The 20,814-nt window shown below is 39.6% G+C and overlaps 2 protein-coding genes and 1 pseudogene across 15 annotated transcripts in view; all 3 read right to left on the reverse strand.

Moving 5' to 3' along the window:
- Positions 1-2,422, reverse strand: part of LOC110536395 (calcium/calmodulin-dependent protein kinase type II subunit beta) — a 163,105-nt gene extending 160,683 nt beyond the window's left edge. For all 13 annotated transcript variants that reach the window (XM_036936372.1, XM_036936367.1, XM_036936358.1 and 10 more), the window contains exon 1: positions 2,103-2,422. In XM_036936372.1, coding sequence (XP_036792267.1) covers positions 2,103-2,164 — 62 coding nt within the window. In that variant the 5' untranslated portion in view covers positions 2,165-2,422. The remainder of the gene's footprint in view (positions 1-2,102) is intronic.
- A 1,780-nt stretch (positions 2,423-4,202) lies between these two features.
- On the reverse strand, positions 4,203-5,879 carry LOC110535117 (annotated as a pseudogene).
- A 5,041-nt stretch (positions 5,880-10,920) lies between these two features.
- Positions 10,921-20,814, reverse strand: part of si:dkey-13n15.2 (protein transport protein Sec24C) — a 35,322-nt gene continuing 25,428 nt past the window's right edge. For both annotated transcript variants that reach the window (XM_036936374.1, XM_036936375.1), the window contains 6 exons: positions 19,088-19,226; positions 18,034-18,155; positions 12,454-12,633; positions 11,875-12,072; positions 11,600-11,689; positions 10,921-11,466 (listed from right to left, as the gene is read on the reverse strand). In XM_036936374.1, coding sequence (XP_036792269.1) covers positions 11,323-11,466; positions 11,600-11,689; positions 11,875-12,072; positions 12,454-12,633; positions 18,034-18,155; positions 19,088-19,226 — 873 coding nt within the window. In that variant the 3' untranslated portion in view covers positions 10,921-11,322. The remainder of the gene's footprint in view (positions 11,467-11,599; positions 11,690-11,874; positions 12,073-12,453; positions 12,634-18,033; positions 18,156-19,087; positions 19,227-20,814) is intronic.

Here is a 20,814-nt window from a genome sequence, read left to right on the forward strand (position 1 = left end):
TTGAAGCAACATCTCAAGACATCAGTCAGGAAGTTAAAGCTTGCTCACAAACGGGTCTTCCAAATGGACCCCAAGCATACTTCCCAAGTTAAAGCAAAATGGCTTAAGGACAACAAAGTCAAGGTATTGGATTGGCCATCACAAAGCCCTGACCTCAATCCCATAGAACATTGTGGGCAGAACTGAAAAGGCATGTGCAAGCAAAGAGACCTGACTGGGCCAAAATTCACCCAACCTATTGTGGGAAGCTTGTGGAAGGCTACCCAAAACGTTTGACCCAAGTTATACAATTTAAAGGCGATGCTACCAAATACTAATTGAGTGTATGTAAACTTATGACCCACTGGGAATGTGATGGAAGAAATAAAAGCTGAAAAAAATAATTCCCTCAACTATTCTGACATTTCACATTTTTAAAATAAAGTGGTGAGCCTAACTGACCTAAGATGGGACATTTTAACTAGGATTAAATGTCAGGAATTGTGAAAAACTGAGTTTAAATGTATTTGGCTAAGGTGTGTGTAAACTTCCGACTTCAACTGTATGTGTAAATGTATTTTGCAACGCTAGCGGTGTGGTCAGCATGTTAGCTCCACGATCTTCTGAACCCACCTTCCAATACCTTTCTGGTGCATTTCAGTCACTTTAAACCTTTTTCACTTAGTTCCAGGTAAACGTTACATTTGTTCAGCCATTATTGGAACCTGCGACCAAAAACAAGCTACATATGGACAGTACCAAAACAAATTATCTAATGAATCTGTCTCTTCGCAGAAAAATATGAAGAGCTGGGATGGTTGTATCCCCCCATATACTGTGTATAACATTCTATTGGTTGCAAGAATTTTGTATAATAATTTAAATGAAAAACACTGAGTTTTGAATCCGCCCCTATTTTGTGCATCAGTTAATAAACCATGTTCCGTGGAATGGTACATCGAAAATCTCTTCCCAACTACTGTATCTTGTCATCTATATTGCACAGCTGTCATTTTGGGGGGTCTTTAAATTAAACTGGTATACTTTTTTTTAATTTATCACAGTTTTATTTAACCAATTTTGGTCTTTAATGCAGGGCCGACAGACAAGTTCCTTACTTTCTCCCCCTTCCACTTGCCTCTTCCATATTTGCAGTAATGCTGCAATTAGTTGGTTGTAATGTTGGGTAGAGCAGACATTTCCATATATGTCTGTGTTAGCTGCATGTGTGACATAACTCCACCATTTTTATTTATGATATCATTTAGAAAGATTCTACATTTGTTTTTAATTCGCTAAAAAACATGTTTGTATTATTAACATGTTTGTTTCTTATCAATTAGTATATTGGAATTGAAACATAATATTTGTTCTGTCTTTTCTGGTGGATTAAATTGAAATTGCAACCAGCTTTCTATGTCTTGTTTTAAAAATAGCGATATTTCTCACCGAAAGTGAGAGGTCGTAATCTGAATAAAGGGAAAGGGCTAGTTCCACATTATTTACGCCAAACTGCCGCTCCGCTCTTCGACAGCTCAAAATGTCACGGTCTCCCGGGTCGCTTTACCTGCTGGTAACGGGACCGGGAGAGAGATAGGGGCGATTTGGAGAGCGGTGTAGCTCGCCAACCGACGCGCTATAGTGCCCAATGCCCAGTGCCTAAAGTAGTCTACTGGATACATTTTTTGATCGTGTTTCCTACTTTTTTTTTAAAGAGCGCAGGGAACAATAATTTATTGTGAGTGTGTGTGAGAGAGATATAGAAAGAGAGAAATGAGAGAGAGACATTTGAAATGTCTTTATTATTTCGGAACTTTTGTTAGTGTAATGTTTACTGTTCATTTTTTATTGTTTATTTCACTTTGTTTATTATCTATTTCACTTGCTTTGGTAATGTAAACATATGTTTACCATGCCAATAAAGCCTATTAAATTGAAATTGAATTGAGAGAGAGAGAAAATTGTATTTTGAGCCAGCTGTCACCCTTGACTTGTGCTGCTGTTGAAAAAGACAACGGTAACAACGCAAACCCGCACCCACAGCTCCTTGACGCAAACAAACGACAACAGTCAGCCAGTCACACATTCCCATTCATGCAAATTACCACAATAAATAAGCTTACTTTCCCAGCTCTTCGTATAGCTGAAAATCGTCCGTGAAACGTGTACAGGTTGTCGCAGCCATGTCTCCGTATCTCGTGCTTCTCTCACGGTTACTCCTTCGTTTGATAGGATCCTCCTGCGCGATATACACTTTATCTCAAAATGTGCTTGTTCTTTCTGAGCTGCGGCGATTCAAACATAGACTTGTACCGCAGCGGATAGGTTTCGGTTTGAGAAGGAATGCAGGCAGGCGAGCGACCAAGTTGGCTTGCTTTACCTCGTCTATCCCACTATCTATCTACTTACTGTACTCTATCGTTCCTCACTCAGTGCGCTTGACGGCAAATGGTGAAGCGCTCCAAAGACCTGTGGCGAGAGCTGCTCAGCGCTGCCCTCGTCTGGGCGCTGCGCGTAACTACCCGTGTACAGTCAATCAAATGTATTTTATATAGCCCTTCGTACATCAGCTGATATCTCAAAGTGCTGTACAGAAACCCAGCCTAAAACCCCAAACAGCAAGCAATGCAGGTGAAGAAGCACGGTGGCTAGGAAAAACTCCCTAGAAAGGCCAAAACCTAGGAAGAAACCTAGAGAGGAACCAGGCTATGTGGGGTGGCCAGTCCTCTTCTGGCTGTGCCGGGTGGAGATTATAACAAAACATGGTCAAGATGTTCAAATGTTCATAAATGACCAGCATGGTCGAATAATAATAAGGCAGAATAGTTGAAACTGGAGCAGCAGCACAGTCAGGTGGACTGGGGACAGCAAGGACTCATCATGTCAGGTATTCCTGGGGCATGGTCCTAGGGCTCAGGTCCTCCGAGAGAGAGAAAGAAAGAGAGAATTAGAGAGAGCATATGTGGGATGGCCAGTCCTCTTCTGGCTGTGCCGGGTGGAGATTATAACAGAACATGGCCAAGATGTTCAAATGTTCATAAATGATCAGCATGGTCGAATAATAATAAGGCAGAACAGTTGAAACTGGAGCAGCAGCACAGCCAGGTGGACAGGGGACAGCAAGGAGTCATCATGTCAGGTAGTCCTGGGGCATGGTCCTAGGGCTCAGGTCCTCCGAGAGAGAGAAAGAGAGAAGGAGAGAATTAGAGAACGCACACTTAGATTCACACAGGACACCGAATAGGACAGGAGAAGTACTCCAGATATAACAAACTGACCCTAGCCCCCCGACACATAAACTACTGCAGCATAAATACTGGAGGCTGAGACAGGAGGGGTCAGGAGACACTGTGGCCCACTCCGAGGACACCCCCGGACAGGGCCAAACAGGAAGGATATAACCCCACCCACTTTGCCAAAGCACAGCCCCCACACCACTAGAGGGATATCTTCAACCACCAACTTACCATCCTGAGACAAGGCTGAGTATAGCCCACAAAGACCTCCGCCACGGCACAACTTAAGGGGGGGGGGGGGGGGGGGGGGGGCGCCAACCCAGACAGGATGACCACATCAGTGACTCAACCCACTCAGGTGACGCACCCCCTCCAGGGACGGCATGAGAGAGCCCCAGTAAAGCCAGTGACTCAGCCCCTGTAATAGGGTTAGAGGCAGAGAATCCCAGTGGAAAGAGGGGAACCGGCCAGGCAGAGACAGCAAGGGTGGTTCGTTGCTCCAGAGCCTTTCCGTTCACCCTCCCACTCCTGGGCCAGACTACACTCAATCATATGACCCACTGAAGAGATGAGTCTTCAGTAGAGACTTAAAGGTTGAGACCGAGTTTGCGTCTCTGACATGGGTCAGAGCACTTCCAAATACGGGCAGATGTAATAAGCTATTTGTGTTTGGTGGAAGGGGTATGATGTAGATTTCAATGACAGATATAAAATGCAATGGTAATGCATTACAAACAATAGCCTACATTAAAATCAATCTGTATGTATTGTAATTTTCTATAGGCCTAGGCGTATGTAATGTTAGAATAGGCCTACAGTCATGCAAGTATATTAAACAAATAATAATATAGAACATGTTTCAAGGTACATGGTTGAGGTATGGACTACCCAATGCAACAGTTGCAGTAAATCATATTGAGCTGTCAAATAACTTCCTTTACACATGCTACAGGATGTGGTCTATATTGACATCATTCTATAACAGCTTCATTCTGTTGTGACATTACTCCCCTGTCTGTAGTCCAGCTGTAATCTGATCCTCTGGGGTCTCCTCTTCAGAGTCAGGGACTCATGTCCTGCCCAATGCTGACCACTACTCTGGTGCATAGCCCAGTATGCATACTCTGGGGTTGTGGCTGCTTCCCCCTTCCTGTTGATTGACTCCTTGGCCACGCCTATAAACCAGTAAGGGTGGTCCCCCACCTCAACCTCCCAGCTACGCCTTCCTGAGCTGAATCCCTCAGAGCACAGAACTGTGGCATAATTTGTGTTCCTCTCTGGGTTGACAGGGAGCTGCTGGGTTGGGACTGTCTGCTTCCCCTGGCTCTCTCTGTCTGATGATCTGACCATCAGATCATCAGACAGAGAGAGCCAGGGGAAGCAGCGTTGGGGTCCAGAATCACAGGAGTGTATGTGAGGATCCCCTGCATCTTCTCCCAGACTCTGAACTGCAGGTTGCCCAGGTGTTTGGCCACATCTATCAGTGCTCCTGAGACCAGCTGTGGATCCGGCAGTGTGTCCTGGGCTCTGGGTGTGTGTTTGTAGCTCTTGAGAAATGGCACCTCTAGTTTCTGGAGTTCTTGTTCCACAGCAGTGATGTTTTCTGTGAGAGAAGAGATCTGGTCCTGAATGTTCTTCATCTCTCTGGCAATCATCTTCCGCTTCTCCTCATCTTCCTTCCTCAGTGCTGCCAGTCTGGCCTCCTCTTCCTCTCTCAGGAACTGGTGAAGCTTCTCAAACACACCTCTGGTCTGTCGCTCTGTGGACACCAGCTGCTTCTTGGAGTATTACACCATTTCTCTGTGGACACCAGCTGCTTCCTGGAGTATTACACCATTTCTCTGTGGACACCAGCTGCTTCCTGGAGTATTACACCATTTCTCTGTGGACACCAGCTGCTTCCTGGAGTATTACACCATTTCTCTGTGGACACCAGCTGCTTCCTGGAGTATTACACCATTTCACCATTTCTCTGTGGACACCAGCTGCTTCCTGGAGTATTACACCATTTCTCTGTGGACACCAGCTGCTTCCTGGAGTATTACACCATTTCTCTGTGGACACCAGCTGCTTCTTGGAGTATTACACCATTTCTCTGTGGACACCAGCTGCTTCCTGGAGTATTTTTTTTTTTTTTTTTTTTTTTAACCTTTATTTAACTAGGCAAGTCAGTTAAGAACAAATTCTTATTTTCAATGACGGCCTAGGAACAGTGGGTTAACTGCCTGTTCAGGGGCAGAACGACAGATTTGTACCTTGTCAGCTCGGGGGTTTGAACTTGCAACCTTCCAGTTACTAGTCCAACGCTCTAACCACTAGGCTACCCTGCCGCCCTATTACATTTCATTGTACGTCTTTTCAATGTTTTTACATTTGTCTCTAAATGACTCTAAATCTGATTCTAGACATTCTTGACATGTCTTCCTCTGACACAGTATCCCCCCCCTCACTCTCTTCTCTGGACTCCCACCTCTCCCTCCATCTTTGTCAGGAAGCTCCTCCAATGAAAAGTGAATTACAGCATCCTTGGAAGGTTTCCTCTTACAGACCAGACAGTTATTGTCTCCTTTGTCTTCATGGTGCCACTTGCTTGGCGGTGCCCCTTGCATAGTGGTGTTGCAGACTCTGGGGCCTTTCAGAACAGGTGTATATATATACTGAGGTCATGTGACAGATCATGTGACACTTAGATTGCACACAGGTGGACTTTATTTAGCTAATTATGTGACTTCTGAAGGTAATTGGTTGCACCAGATCTTATTTAGGGGCTTCATAGCAAAGGGGGTGAATACATACTGTACGCACACACCACTTTTCCCTTTGAAATGTGTTAGAATTTTTTGAAACAAGTTATTTTTTCCATTTCACTTCACCAATTTGGACTATTTTGTGTGTGTCCATTACATGAAATCCAAATAAAATCTAATTAAATTACAGGTTGTAACACAACAAAATAGGAAAAACTCCAAGGGGGATGAATAGTTTTGCAAGGCACTGTACTTGGTCTGATCCCAGAATGTCTCCAGACAGCTGGAACAGAAGCTGTGGTGGCAGCCCAGAGAAAAAGGCTCTCTGAAAGTCTCTGAACAAATATGACAACACAGAAAACTATCCAGGAGAGATCATTTTTCTGCCATTTTCTCTGTCACGATACCGCTAGTATCCTACTGTCCTTCACTATGCAAATGGCACCTCTGTTCTGTTCACTTGATGGGCTACAGGCTGTGTTAAATGATTAACTAAGAAATAAAAACAGTGAAACATCAGTTTGACACTTCTCAATGTTAATCATATTGATCTTTCAACAAATGTGAATATCATACTGTTAGTTTCTCTTTACTGATTCAGTGATATCCAGTGTGTACTCCATACTAGCTGCTGTACTATAAGTCAATAACTCTAGAGTCTGTACCTAATTCCACATAATTGCTTCCAATTAGCCTTGTTAGTTAGATCAATGACTCAGACAGTTGAAATGAACACAGCCAATTACCTTTTAGCAATTGACATCGTTATCATTGTTCTAATGCTCTTATTGGGTAATGCTTCAGCTAGATATTACAAATGTTATGAAGCTAAAACTGTCTGTATGTCTGTCTGTCTCGCTTCACTGTGGACATTTACATCAGAGACAATTAATTAGCTGAATGTCACTTGTTCTGAAGTCACTTGTTCTGAAGTCACTTGTTCTGATGCCACTTGTTCTGATGCCACTTGTTCTGATGCCAATTGTTCTGAAGTCACTTGTTCTGAAGTCACTTGTTCTGATGCCACTTGTTCTGATGCCACTTGTTCTGATGCCAATTGTTCTGAAGTCACTTGTTCTGATGCCACTTGTTCTGAAGTCACTTGTTCTGATGCCACTTGTTCTGATGCCACTTGTTCTGATGCCACTTGTTCTGATGCCACTTGTTCTGATGCCAATTGTTCTGAAGTCACTTGTTCTGATGCCACTTGTTCTGAAGTCACTTGTTCTGATGCCACTTGTTCTGATGCCACTTGTTCTGATGCCACTTGTTCTGATGCCACTTGTTCTGATGCCACTTGTTCTGATGCCACTTGTTCTGAAGTCACTTGTTCTGAAGTCACTTGTTCTGATGCCACTTGTTCTGATGCCACTTGTTCTGAAGTCACTTGTTCTGATGCCACTTGTTCTGAAGTCACTTGTTCTGAAGTCACTTGTTCTGAAGTCACTTGTTCTGATGCCACTTGTTCTGATGCCACTTGTTCTGATGCCACTTGTTCTGATGCCACTTGTTCTGATGCCACTTGTTCTGAAGTCACTTGTTCTGAAGTCACTTGTTCTGAAGTCACTTGTTCTGATGTGCTTTTTAAACCTTGTGTAGGGCTATCGCCTATGCACAGGAAAACAAAATAAAGATATGTAACCCTTTCTTGCAGTCAATGACCTTTGGCCTCATGGGTAGAATGTCATAAAAAATTTGCATAATTTCATAATTAATAAAGATTATTTTTTTAAATGGACGAAAGTCCGCTGTTTCTACAGTATGCCAAGAATTTTGTTATATTTCAGTATTCTGTGATTTATACTAAACCAAAATAGAAATGCAACATGAAACAATTTCAAATACTTTACTGAGTTACAGTTCATATGAGGAAATCACTCAATTGAAACCAATTCATTAGGCCCTAATCTATGGATTTCACATTCCTGGGAATTCAAATACAGTGCCTTTTCAATGTATTCAGAACCCAGGACTTATTCCATATTTTGTTACGTTTCAGACGTATTCTAAAATGTATTAAATTGTTATTTTATCCCTCATCTCTCTATGCACAATATCCCATTATGACCAAGCAATATCCCATTATGACCAAGCAAAAACTGGTTATTTTTTTATTTTACATAAATATTCAGACCCTTTACTCAATATTTTGTTGAAGCACCTTTGGCAGTGATTAAAGCCTCAAGTCTTCTTGGATATGATGCTACAAGCTTGGCACATCTGTATTTGGGGAGTTTCTCCCATTCTTCTCTGCAGATCCTCTCAAGCTCTGTCAGGTTAGATGGGGAGCGTCGCTGCACAGCTAATTTCAGGTCTCTCCAGTGATGTTCGATTGGGTTCAAGTCCGGGCTCTGGCTGGGCCACTCAAGAACATTCAGAAACTTGTCCCAAAGCCACTCCTGCGTTGTCTTGGCTGTATTCTTAGGGTCGCTGTCCTGTTGGGGTACTGCGTGTAGATTGATGAGGAACATTTTTAATTTAATACATTTTAGAATAAGGCTGTAACGTAACAAAAGGTGGGGAAAAGGGGGTCTGAATACTTTCCGAATGTGTGCATCTGTTGGCCCCCATATACATTACAAAAAAAGTAGAGGCGTGGGTCAGAAAACCGTGGGTCAGAAATCTGGTGTGACCATTTGCCTCGTGCAGCGTGACACATCTCCTTCGCATAGAGTTGATCAGGTTGTTGATTGTGGCCTGTGTAATGTTGTCCCACTGCTCTTCATTGGCTGTGTGAAGTTGCTGGATATTGAAGGGAACTGGAACACTCTGTTGTACAGGTCGATCCAGAGCATCCCAAACATGCTCAATGGTTGACACGTCTGGTGAGTATGAAGGCCATGGAAGATCTGAGCCATGTTCAGCTTCCAGGAATTGTGTTCAGATCCTTGCGACATGGGGCTGTGCATTATCGTGCTGAAACATGAGGTGAGGCAGGCGGATGAATGGAAGGACAATGGGCCTCAGGATCTCATCATGGTATCTCTGTGCATTCAAATTGACATCGATAAAATGCAATTGTGTTAATTGTCCGTAGCTTATACCTTGCCCATACAATAACCCCCCCGTCACCATGTGGCACTCTGTTCAAAACGTTGACATCAGCAAATCGCTCACCAACACGACGACATACACATGGTCTGCGGTTGTGAGGCCGGTTGGACTTAATGCCAAATTCTCTAAAACGACGTTGGAGGTGGCTTATGGTAGAGAAATGAAAATTCAATTATCTGGCAACAGCTCTGGTGAACATTCCTGCAGTCAGCATGCCAATTGCACACTCCCTCAGCTTGAGACATCTGTGGCATTGTGTTGTGAGACAAAACTGTACATTTTAGAGTGGCTTTTTATTGTCCCCCAGCACAAGGTGCACCTGTGTAATGATCATGCTGTTTAATCAGCTTCTTAATATGCCACACCTGTCAGGTGGATGGACTATCTTGGTAAAGAAGAAATGCTCACTAACAGGGATGTAAACAAATCTGTGCATAACATTTGAGAGAAATAAGCTTTTTGTACGTATGTAACATTTCTGGTATCTTTTATTTCAGCTCATGAAACATGGGACCAACACTTTACATGTTGCATTTATATTTTTGTTCAGTATACAGTACCAGTCAAAAGTTTTAGAACACCTTCTCATTCAAGGGTTTTTCTTTATTTTTTACTATTTTCTACATTGTAGAATAATAGTGAAGACATCAAAACTACGAAATTAGGTGTAACACTGGAATGCAAACTTAAAACTGAATACAACTCTATATCTGACATGGTACAGGTGTTGTTTTAATCCCATAACCATGTGTGTGAGGTGTATACTGTTTAACACTACCAAGAAACACTCTGTGTGACCCTGATTTAGGTTACTAAATTTAACAACATTTTATATGACTCTGTGCATAAAAGTCATGTTTATTTCAGCAATTTGTTAGTACAGTAGAGGGTTGTACATATGCATACGTTCTCACACACACACCACATGACATGGAGGGATTAGAGTGTTGTCATGGACTAAATGAACATATCAACCCTTCTGTCTTCATCCAGATGAGAGATGCTGACAGTCATCTACACTACTAACAGTCAGAGAAAATAACAGTAGTCAACAGTTTATACACCACACACACACGCACATATACACACACACACACACACACACACACACACACGCACATATACACACACACACACACACACACACACACACACACACACACATGCACATATACACACACACACACACACACACACACACACACAGCTTTAACATAAACATGTCAAACCTATCTCAAGGCCATCAGACTGTTAAACAGCCATCACTAGCACAGAGAGGCTGCTGTCTACATACAGACTTGATATCATGGGCCACTTTAATACATGGATCACTAGTCACTTTAATAATGCCACATATCTCGCATTACTCATCTCATATGTATATACTGATTCCTTCACTATCTATTCTTTACTGTCTATTGCATCTTAGCCGCTCTGTCACTGCTCATCCATATATTTTATACTTATATATTCTTATCCCAGATCTAGAAGCATAAGCATTTCGCTACACTCGCAATAACATCTGCTAACCATGTGTATGTGACCAATAACATCTGCTAACCATGTGTATGTGACCAATAACATCTGCTAACCATGTGTATGTGACCAATAACATCTGCTAACCATGTGTATGTGACCATTAACATCTGCTAACCATGTGTATGTGACCAATAACATCTGCTAACCATGTGTACGTGACCAATGACATCTGCTAACCATGTGTATGTGACCAATAACATCTGCTAACCATGTGTATGTGACCAATAACATCTGCTAACCATGTGTATGTGACCAATAACATCTGCTAACCATGTGTATGTGACCAATAACATCTGCTAACCATGTGTATGTGACCAATAACATCTGCTAACCATGTGTATGTGACCAATAACATCTGCTAACCATGTGTATGTGACCAATAACATCTGCTAACCATGTGTATGTGACCAATAACATCTGCTAACCATGTGACCAATCATATCTGCTAACCATGTGTATGTGACCAATGAAATGTTATTTGATTTGAAAAGTTATTACTACAACAGTCAAACAAATAAGACATCACCTTTTGCTGATGAACGTCAAGTACAACAACCAGTTGCATACTGTAAGTCAAATAAGGATATGATCATTCACGTGTGGTTGAGGTGATCTGTAAAAACCCCTGGCCATACTGCTGAAAACACCAGGGTCATGTTCATTACGCACCAAACAGAAGAAAAGCTGAGTGAAACATGGGAGGGATTAGCTGGACTTGTCCAATAAGAAACCCACGTTTGCGTTTTCCAGTTCAAACCATTTTACAACTAACGAACCAGCAGTTGTATAGAGTTGACATGGAGGTGGTACAGGAAGTCAGCGTAGCTCGCTCCCCCGTTGGGACTCTTATCTTCTACCAGGAGGCGCTGTAGAGCCTCCTCACAGCTGTCCCCCTGCTTCACCACACGCAGCTGGGGAGAGAGAGACACACACACAGTCAGTCATACCTAAAATATTAGTCAGAGGTTATGTTGTCACAACTACTTAACCTCCTCTCTCCAACGTTCATGCCAACCCCAAGAAGGACGTTTTCCAGAGCCTCACCTTGCGAGTATAGTGTGTCTGTGAGTTCAGAGTGTTGATGAGTGACCTCACACTAACAGACAGAGGGTTGTCCAGTACAGGCAGCTTCGTCTGCACAGACACACACAGAGACACATATAAAAAATACTGTAGATATCGACTTTAAAATCAGCAGTGGTCCTTTCACCTCTTTCCACAAATAATTTCCGATGTATTCCACTTCCACGCCCTCATCCTTCACATTCCCTCACTGTCTCCCCTCTCACCCATCCTCCCCCCCCCCCCCCCTCGCTCACCTCTCCAGAGGGTAGTGTGGACAGACAGGTGATGTTGAAGAGTTGGACCAGGGAGGTGTTGGAGACGTTGTGGCCCACCCAGAGTAGCAGAACCAGGGGTCCGTGGACCAGGTAGAGAACTCCATGGTCCAGGCTAGCAGCAGTGCAGCGAACAGCCTCCCCTAGGCTGAGAGGACTGGAGGTATCGCCACCTACTGGCTGGAGGAGGAAGAGACATAGTGGAGTCAGTGTGAGAGAGGGAGGGAGATGCTGTGACAGAGAAACTGATGTGGCTATGTATTTATGTATTTATTCCATGTGATGTCATCATCATCACCATCCACCACCCCCACTACCATCACCATCACTACTATCACCCCCACCATCATCACCCCCACCCCCATCATCACCATCATCACCCCCACCCCCCCATCACCACCCCCACCATCACCCCCACCCCCACTCCCACTATCACCCCCACCACCATCCACCACCCCCACCATCACCACCAACATCATCACCACCCCCACCATCACCCTCACCACCATCACCCCCACCCCCACCACCACCAACACCAACACCACCCCCACCACCCCTTACCAGTGGTAGCAGCAGAGGGTAGAAGTGTCCTGCTGTGGTCTTGGTATCCATGGAGACCACTTGACAGCGGAGCTGCAGGCGTTGGTGTACTGAACTGCGGAGGCCGGGAAGCAGAACTTCACTCTTCCTCAGGCTGTTGAGGTAGACTGGCAGGGTCTTCAGGTGCTGGGGTAGGACCAGCTATAGTAAGATACACACAGAGATGTACACAGTCAACTCAGGCCGTTGAGGTAGACTAGCAGGGTCTTCAGGTGCTGGGGTAGGACCAGCTATAGTAAGATACACACAGAGATGTACACAGTCAACTCAGGCCGTTGAGGTAGACTGGCAGGGTCTTCAGGTGCTGGGGACTAAAAGAGAGACACACAGAGATGTACACAGTCAACTCAGGCTGTTGAGGTAGACTGGCAGGGTCTTCAGGTGCTGGGGACTAAAAGAGAGACACACAGAGATGTACACAGTCAACTCAGGCTGTTGAGATAGACTGGCAGGGTCTTCAGGTGCTGGGGACTAAAAGAGAGACACACAGAGATGTACACAGTCAACTCAGGCTGTTGAGGTAGACTGGCAGGGTCTTCAGGTGCTGGGGACTAAAAGAGATACACACAGAGACAAACACACACAACTCAGGCTGTTGAAGTAGACTGGCAGGGTCTTCAGGCACTGGGGACTAAAAGAGAGACACACAGAGAGAAAATCACCTCAGTTAAACCAGACATAAAGAGCTATTTTCACTGCCTTGATGTTGTTTGAAGTTTTTCCTGTAAACTCTTTATAACCTTTACTAAATGGGAAACTCTTTATAACCTTTACTAAATGGGAAACTCTTTATAACCTTTACTAAATGGGAAACTCTTTATAACCTTTACTAAATGGGAAACTCTTTATAACCTTTACTAAATGGGAAACTCTTTATAACCTTTACTAAATGGGAAACTCTTTATAACCTTTACTAAATGGGAAACTCTTTATAACCTTTACTAAATGGGAAACTCTTTATAACCTTTACTAAATGGGAAACTCTTTATAACCTTTACTAAATGGGAAACTCTTTATAACCTTTACTAAATGGGAAACTCTTTATAACCTTTACTAAATGGGAAACTCTTTATAACCTTTACTAAATGGGAAACTCTTTATAACCTTTACTAAATGGGAAACTCTTTATAACCTTTACTAAATGGGAAACTCTTTATAACCTTTACTAAATGGGAAACTCTTTATAACCTTTACTAAATGGGAAACTCTTTATAACCTTTACTAAATGGTAAACTCTTTATAACCTTTACTAAATGGGAAACTCTTTATAACCTTTACTAAATGGGAAACTCTTTATAACCTTTACTAAATGGGAAACTCTTTATAACCTTTACTAAATGGGAAACTCTTTATAACCTTTACTAAATGGGAAACTCTTTATAACCTTTACTAAATGGGAAACTCTTTATAACCTTTACTAAATGGGAAACTCTTTATAACCTTTACGAAATGGGAAACTCTTTATAACCTTTACTAAATGGGAAACTCTTTATAACCTTTACTAAATGGGAAACTCTTTATAACCTTTACTAAATGGGAAACTCTTTATAACCTTTACTAAATGGGAAACTCTTTATAACCTTTACTAAATGGGAAACTCTTTATAACCTTTACTAAATGGGAAACTCTTTATAACCTTTACTAAATGGGAAACTCTTTATAACCTTTACTAAATGGGAAACTCTTTATAACCTTTACTAAATGGTAAACTCTTTATAACCTTTACTAAATGGGAAACTCTTTATAACCTTTACTAAATGGGAAACTCTTTATAACCTTTACTAAATGGGAAACTCTTTATAACCTTTACTAAATGGGAAACTCTTTATAACCTTTACTAAATGGGAAACTCTTTATAACCTTTACTAAATGGGAAACTCTTTATAACCTTTACTAAATGGGAAACTCTTTATAACCTTTACGAAATGGGAAACTCTTTATAACCTTTACTAAATGGGAAACTCTTTATAACCTTTACTAAATGGGAAACTCTTTATAACCTTTACTAAATGGGAAACTCTTTATAACCTTTACTAAATGGGAAACTCTTTATAACCTTTACTAAATGGTAAACTCTTTATAACCTTTACTAAATGGTAAACTCTTTATAACCTTTACTAAATGGTAAACTCTTTATAACCTTTACTAAATGGGAAACTCTTTATAACCTTTACTAAATGGTAAACTCTTTATAACCTTTACTAAATGGGAAACTCTTTATAACCTTTACTAAATGGTAAACTCTTTATAACCTTTACTAAATGGGAAACTCTTTATAACCTTTACTAAATGGGAAACTCTTTATAACCTTTACTAAATGGTAAACTCTTTATAACCTTTACTAAATGGTAAACTCTTTATAACCTTTACTAAATGGGAAACTCTTTATAACCTTTACTAAATGGGAAACTCTTTATAACCTTTACTAAATGGGAAACTCTTTATAACCTTTACTAAATGGGAAACTCTTTATAACCTTTACTAAATGGGAAACTCTTTATAACCTTTACTAAATGGGAAACTCTTTATAACCTTTACTAAATGGTAAACTCTTTATAACCTTTACTAAATGGGAAACTCTTTATAACCTTTACTAAATGGGAAACTCTTTATAACCTTTACTAAATGGGAAACTCTTTATAACCTTTACTAAATGGGAAACTCTTTATAACCTTTACTAAATGGGAAACTCTTTATAACCTTTACTAAATGGGAAACTCTTTATAACCTTTACTAAATGGGAAACTCTTTATAACCTTTACTAAATGGGAAACTCTTTATAACCTTTACTAAATGGGAAACTCTTTATAACCTTTACTAAATGGGAAACTCTTTATAACCTTTACTAAATGGGAAACTCTTTATAACCTTTACTAAATGGTAAACTCTTTATAACCTTTACTAAATGGTAAACTCTTTATAACCTTTACTAAATGGGAAACTCTTTATAACCTTTACTAAATGGGAAACTCTTTATAACCTTTACTAAATGGGAAACTCTTTATAACCTTTACTAAATGGTAAACTCTTTATAACCTTTACTAAATGGGAAACTCTTTATAACCTTTACTAAATAGGAAACTCTTTATAACCTTTACTAAATGGGAAACTCTTTATAACCTTTACTAAATGGGAAACTCTTTATAACCTTTACTAAATGGGAAACTCTTTATAACCTTTACTAAATGGGAAACTCTTTATAACCTTTACTAAATGGGAAACTCTTTATAACCTTTACTAAATGGGAAACTCTTTATAACCTTTACTAAATGGTAAACTCTTTATAACCTTTACTAAATGGGAAACTCTTTATAACCTTTACTAAATGGGAAACTCTTTATAACCTTTACTAAATGGGAAACTCTTTATAACCTTTACTAAATGGGAAACTCTTTATAACCTTTACTAAATGGGAAACTCTTTATAACCTTTACTAAATGGGAAACTCTTTATAACCTTTACTAAATGGGAAACTCTTTATAACCTTTACTAAATGGTAAACTCTTTATAACCTTTACTAAATGGGAAACTCTTTATAACCTTTACTAAATGGGAAACTCTTTATAACCTTTACTAAATGGGAAACTCTTTATAACCTTTACTAAATGGGAAACTCTTTATAACCTTTACTAAATGGGAAACTCTTTATAACCTTTACTAAATGGGAAACTCTTTATAACCTTTACTAAATGATAAACTCTTTATAACCTTTACTAAATGGGAAACTCTTTATAACCTTTACTAAATGGGAAACTCTTTATAACCTTTACTAAATGGGAAACTCTTTATAACCTTTACTAAATGGGAAACTCTTTATAACCTTTACTAAATGGGAAACTCTTTATAACCTTTACTAAATGGGAAACTCTTTATAACCTTTACTAAATGGTAAACTCTTTATAACCTTTACTAAATGGTAAACTCTTTATAACCTTTACTAAATGGTAAACTCTTTATAACCTTTACTAAATGGTAAACTCTTTATAACCTTTACTAAATGGGAAACTCTTTATAACCTTTACTAAATGGTAAACTCTTTATAACCTTTACTAAATGGGAAACTCTTTATAACCTTTACTAAATGGGAAACTCTTTATAACCTTTACTAAATGGGAAACTCTTTATAACCTTTACTAAATGGGAAACTCTTTATAAGCTTTACTAAATGGGAAACTCTTTATAACCTTTACTAAATGGGAAACTCTTTATAACCTTTACTAAATGGGAAACTCTTTATAACCTTTACTAAATGGTAAACTCTTTATAACCTTTACTAAATGGGAAACTCTTTATAACCTTTACTAAATGGGAAACTCTTTATAACCTTTACTAAATGGGAAACTCTTTATAACCTTTACTAAATGGGAAACTCTTTATAACCTTTACTAAATGGGAAACTCTTTATAACCTTTACTAAATGGGAAACTCTTTATAACCTTTACTAAATGGGAAACTCTTTATAACCTTTACTAAATGGGAAACTCTTTATAACCTTTACTAAATGGGAAACTCTTTATAACCTTTACTAAATGGGAAACTCTTTATAACCTTTACTAAATGGGAAACTCTTTATAACCTTTACTAAATGGTAAACTCTTTATAACCTTTACTAAATGGGAAACTCTTTATAACCTTTACTAAATGGTAAACTCTTTATAACCTTTACTAAATGGGAAACTCTTTATAACCTTTACTAAATGGGAAACTCTTTATAACCTTTACTAAATGGTAAACTCTTTATAACCTTTACTAAATGGGAAACTCTTTATAACCTTTACTAAATGGGAAACTCTTTATAACCTTTACTAAATGGGAAACTCTTTATAACCTTTACTAAATGGGAAACTCTTTATAACCTTTACTAAATGGTAAACTCTTTATAACCTTTACTAAATGGTAAACTCTTTATAACCTTTACTAAATGGGAAACTCTTTATAACCTTTACTAAATGGGAAACTCTTTATAACCTTTACTAAATGGGAAACTCTTTATAACCTTTACTAAATGGGAAACTCTTTATAACCTTTACTAAATGGGAAACTCTTTATAACCTTTACTAAATGGGAAACTCTTTATAACCTTTACTAAATGGGAAACTCTTTATAACCTTTACTAAATGGGAAACTCTTTATAACCTTTACTAAATGGGAAACTCTTTATAACCTTTACTAAATGGGAAACTCTTTATAACCTTTACTAAATGGGAAACTCTTTATAACCTTTACTAAATGGGAAACTCTTTATAACCTTTACTAAATGGGAAACTCTTTATAACCTTTACTAAATGGGAAACTCTTTATAACCTTTACTAAATGGGAAACTCTTTATAACCTTTACTAAATGGGAAACTCTTTATAACCTTTACTAAATGGGAAACTCTTTATAACCTTTACTAAATGGGAAACTCTTTTTGTTTATAGAAAAGTAGAGAGGAAATACTGTATGTATGAGGAGCTTGATGAGATATCCACAACAACCACATGAACTCTTGACAGGGAGAAAAGTGCTATTCAAATCCATGATGTCCAATGTCCACTCACCTGTCCCGGGGACACAGAGGAGGAGCTGCAGTGTTTCCTATAGCAGGCCAACGACTCTGTCACCTCGGTCTGCAGTTCCTCTCTCAGCTCCTGTAGAGGGCGCTCCAACACGGCACAGTACACTGGAGGAGAGAGAGCGAGAGCGAGCGAGAGAGCCAGAGAGAGAAAGGAAGGAAGGAAGGAAGGAAGGAAGGAAGGAAGGAAGGAAGGAAGGAAGGAAGGAAGGAATGAAGGAAGGAAGGAAGGAAGGAATATAGGGCAGTGTTCAGGCAGTGTCCTAAACATAACATATTAACTCATAACTTTCTGATATAGATGAACAGTTAAAAACAGAACCAGCCAGGACTGGTTAGAAGAGTTCCTCTACTTTACCTCTATCCAATGGGTACACTTATTATCTATGTAATTATCAGTCACTTCTTACAGTAAGTCTTATAGACTGGAGACAACCTTCTACTGCAAGAAGAGTAAAGGGACAAGGTTAAGGTTAGGGTTAAGGTTAGGATTAAGGTTAAGGTTAGGATTAAGGTTAGGATTAAGGTTAAGGTTAGGATTAGGATTAAGGTTAGGATTAAGGTTAGGATTAAGGTTAGAGTTAAGGTTAGAGTTAAGGTTAGAGTTCAGGTTAGGGTTAAGGTTAAGGTAAGGGTGCATGTTAGGGTTAAGGTTAGGATTAAGGTTAAGGTTAGAGTTAAGGTTAGGGTTAAGGTTAGGGTTAAGGTTAAGGTTAGGATTAAGGTTAAGGTTAGGGTTAGTCAGTGAGTGATCTTACTCTTCTTGCAGTAGAAGGTTAAGGTTAAGGTTAGGGTTAAGGTTAGGGTTAGTCAGTGAGTGATCTTACTCTTCTTGCAGTAGAAGGTTAAGGTTAGGGTTTAGGTTAGGGTTAGTCAGTGAGTGATCTCCCTCTTCTTGCAGTAGAATGTTAAGGTTAAGGTTAGGGTTAGGGTTAAGGTTAGGGTTAGTCAGTGAGTGATCTCACTATTCTTGCAGTAGAATGTTAAGGTTAAGGTTAGGGTTAGGGTTAAGGTTAGGGTTAGTCAGTGAGTGATCTTACTCTTCTTGCAGTAGAAGGTGAGCAGAGTCTGGGCCTGGCAGTTACAGAAGGTGTCCAGTAGGTGGTGTGAGCAGCACAGAGACAGACTGTGGACCCTGGTCCTCCTCTCTCCCTGCTGGCTGGTGTAGGACAGGACGGTCTTAGGAGAGAATGAAAGGGTAACAGTATCATCAACATGTAGTAAAGCTTCATAGCTTGGCAAAGACATAATACAACAGTGTTGACAAATACAATTACATGCTACAGTATTCTGACCTTATGACCTGTCTTTCTAGACTATTTACATGTTACAGTATTCTGACCTTATGACCTGTCTTTCTAGACTATTTACATGTTACAGTATTCTGACCTTATGACCTGTCTTTCTAGACTATTTACATGTTACAGTATTCTGACCTTATGACCTGTCTTTCTAGACTATTTACATGTTACAGTATTCTGACCTTATGACCTGTCTTTCTAGACTATTTACATGTTACAGTATTCTGACCTTACGACCTGTCTTTCTAGACTATTTACATGCTACAGTATTCTGACCTTATGACCTGTCTTTCTAGACTATTTACATGTTACAGTATTCTGACCTTATGACCTGTCTTTCTAGACTATTTACATGTTACAGTATTCTGACCTTATGACCTGTCTTTCTAGACTATTTACATGTTACAGTATTCTGACCTTATGACCTGTCTTTCTAGACTATTTACATGTTACAGTATTCTGACCTTATGACCTGTCTTTCTAGACTATTTACATGTTACAGTATTCTGACCTTACGACCTGTCTTTCTAGACTATTTACATGTTACAGTATTCTGACCTTATGACCTGTCTTTCTAGACTATTTACATGTTACAGTATTCTGACCTTACGACCTGTCTTTCTAGACTATTTACATGCTACAGTATTCTGACCTTATGACCTGTCTTTCTAGACTATTTACATGTTACAGTATTCTGACCTTATGACCTGTCTTTCTAGACTATTTACATGTTACAGTATTCTGACCTTATGACCTGTCTTTCTAGACTATTTACATGTTACAGTATTCTGACCTTATGACCTGTCTTTCTAGACTATTTACATGTTACAGTATTCTGACCTTATGACCTGTCTTTCTAGACTATTTACATGTTACAGTATTCTGACCTTACGACCTGTCTTTCTAGACTATTTACATGTTACAGTATTCTGACCTTATGACCTGTCTTTCTAGACTATTTACATGCTACAGTATTCTGACCTTATGACCTGTCTTTCTAGACTATTTACATGTTACAGTATTCTGACCTTACGACCTGTCTTTCTAGACTATTTACATGCTACAGTATTCTGACCTTATGACCTGTCTTTCTAGACTATTTACATGCTACAGTATTCTGACCTTATGACCTGTCTTTCTAGACTATTTACATGCTACAGTATTCTGACCTTATGACCTGTCTTTCTAGACTATTTACATGTTACAGTATTCTGACCTTATGACCTGTCTTTCTAGACTATTTACATGTTACAGTATTCTGACCTTATGACCTGTCTTTCTAGACTATTTACATGTTACAGTATTCTGACCTTATGACCTGTCTTTCTAGACTATTTACATGCTACAGTATTCTGACCTTATGACCTGTCTTTCTAGACTATTTACATGTTACAGTATTCTGACCTTATGACCTGTCTTTCTAGACTATTTACATGTTACAGTATTCTGACCTTATGACCTGTCTT

Source organism: Oncorhynchus mykiss, chromosome 11, assembly GCF_013265735.2.
Source record: "Oncorhynchus mykiss isolate Arlee chromosome 11, USDA_OmykA_1.1, whole genome shotgun sequence".
Taxonomy (NCBI): Eukaryota; Metazoa; Chordata; class Actinopteri; order Salmoniformes; family Salmonidae; genus Oncorhynchus; species Oncorhynchus mykiss.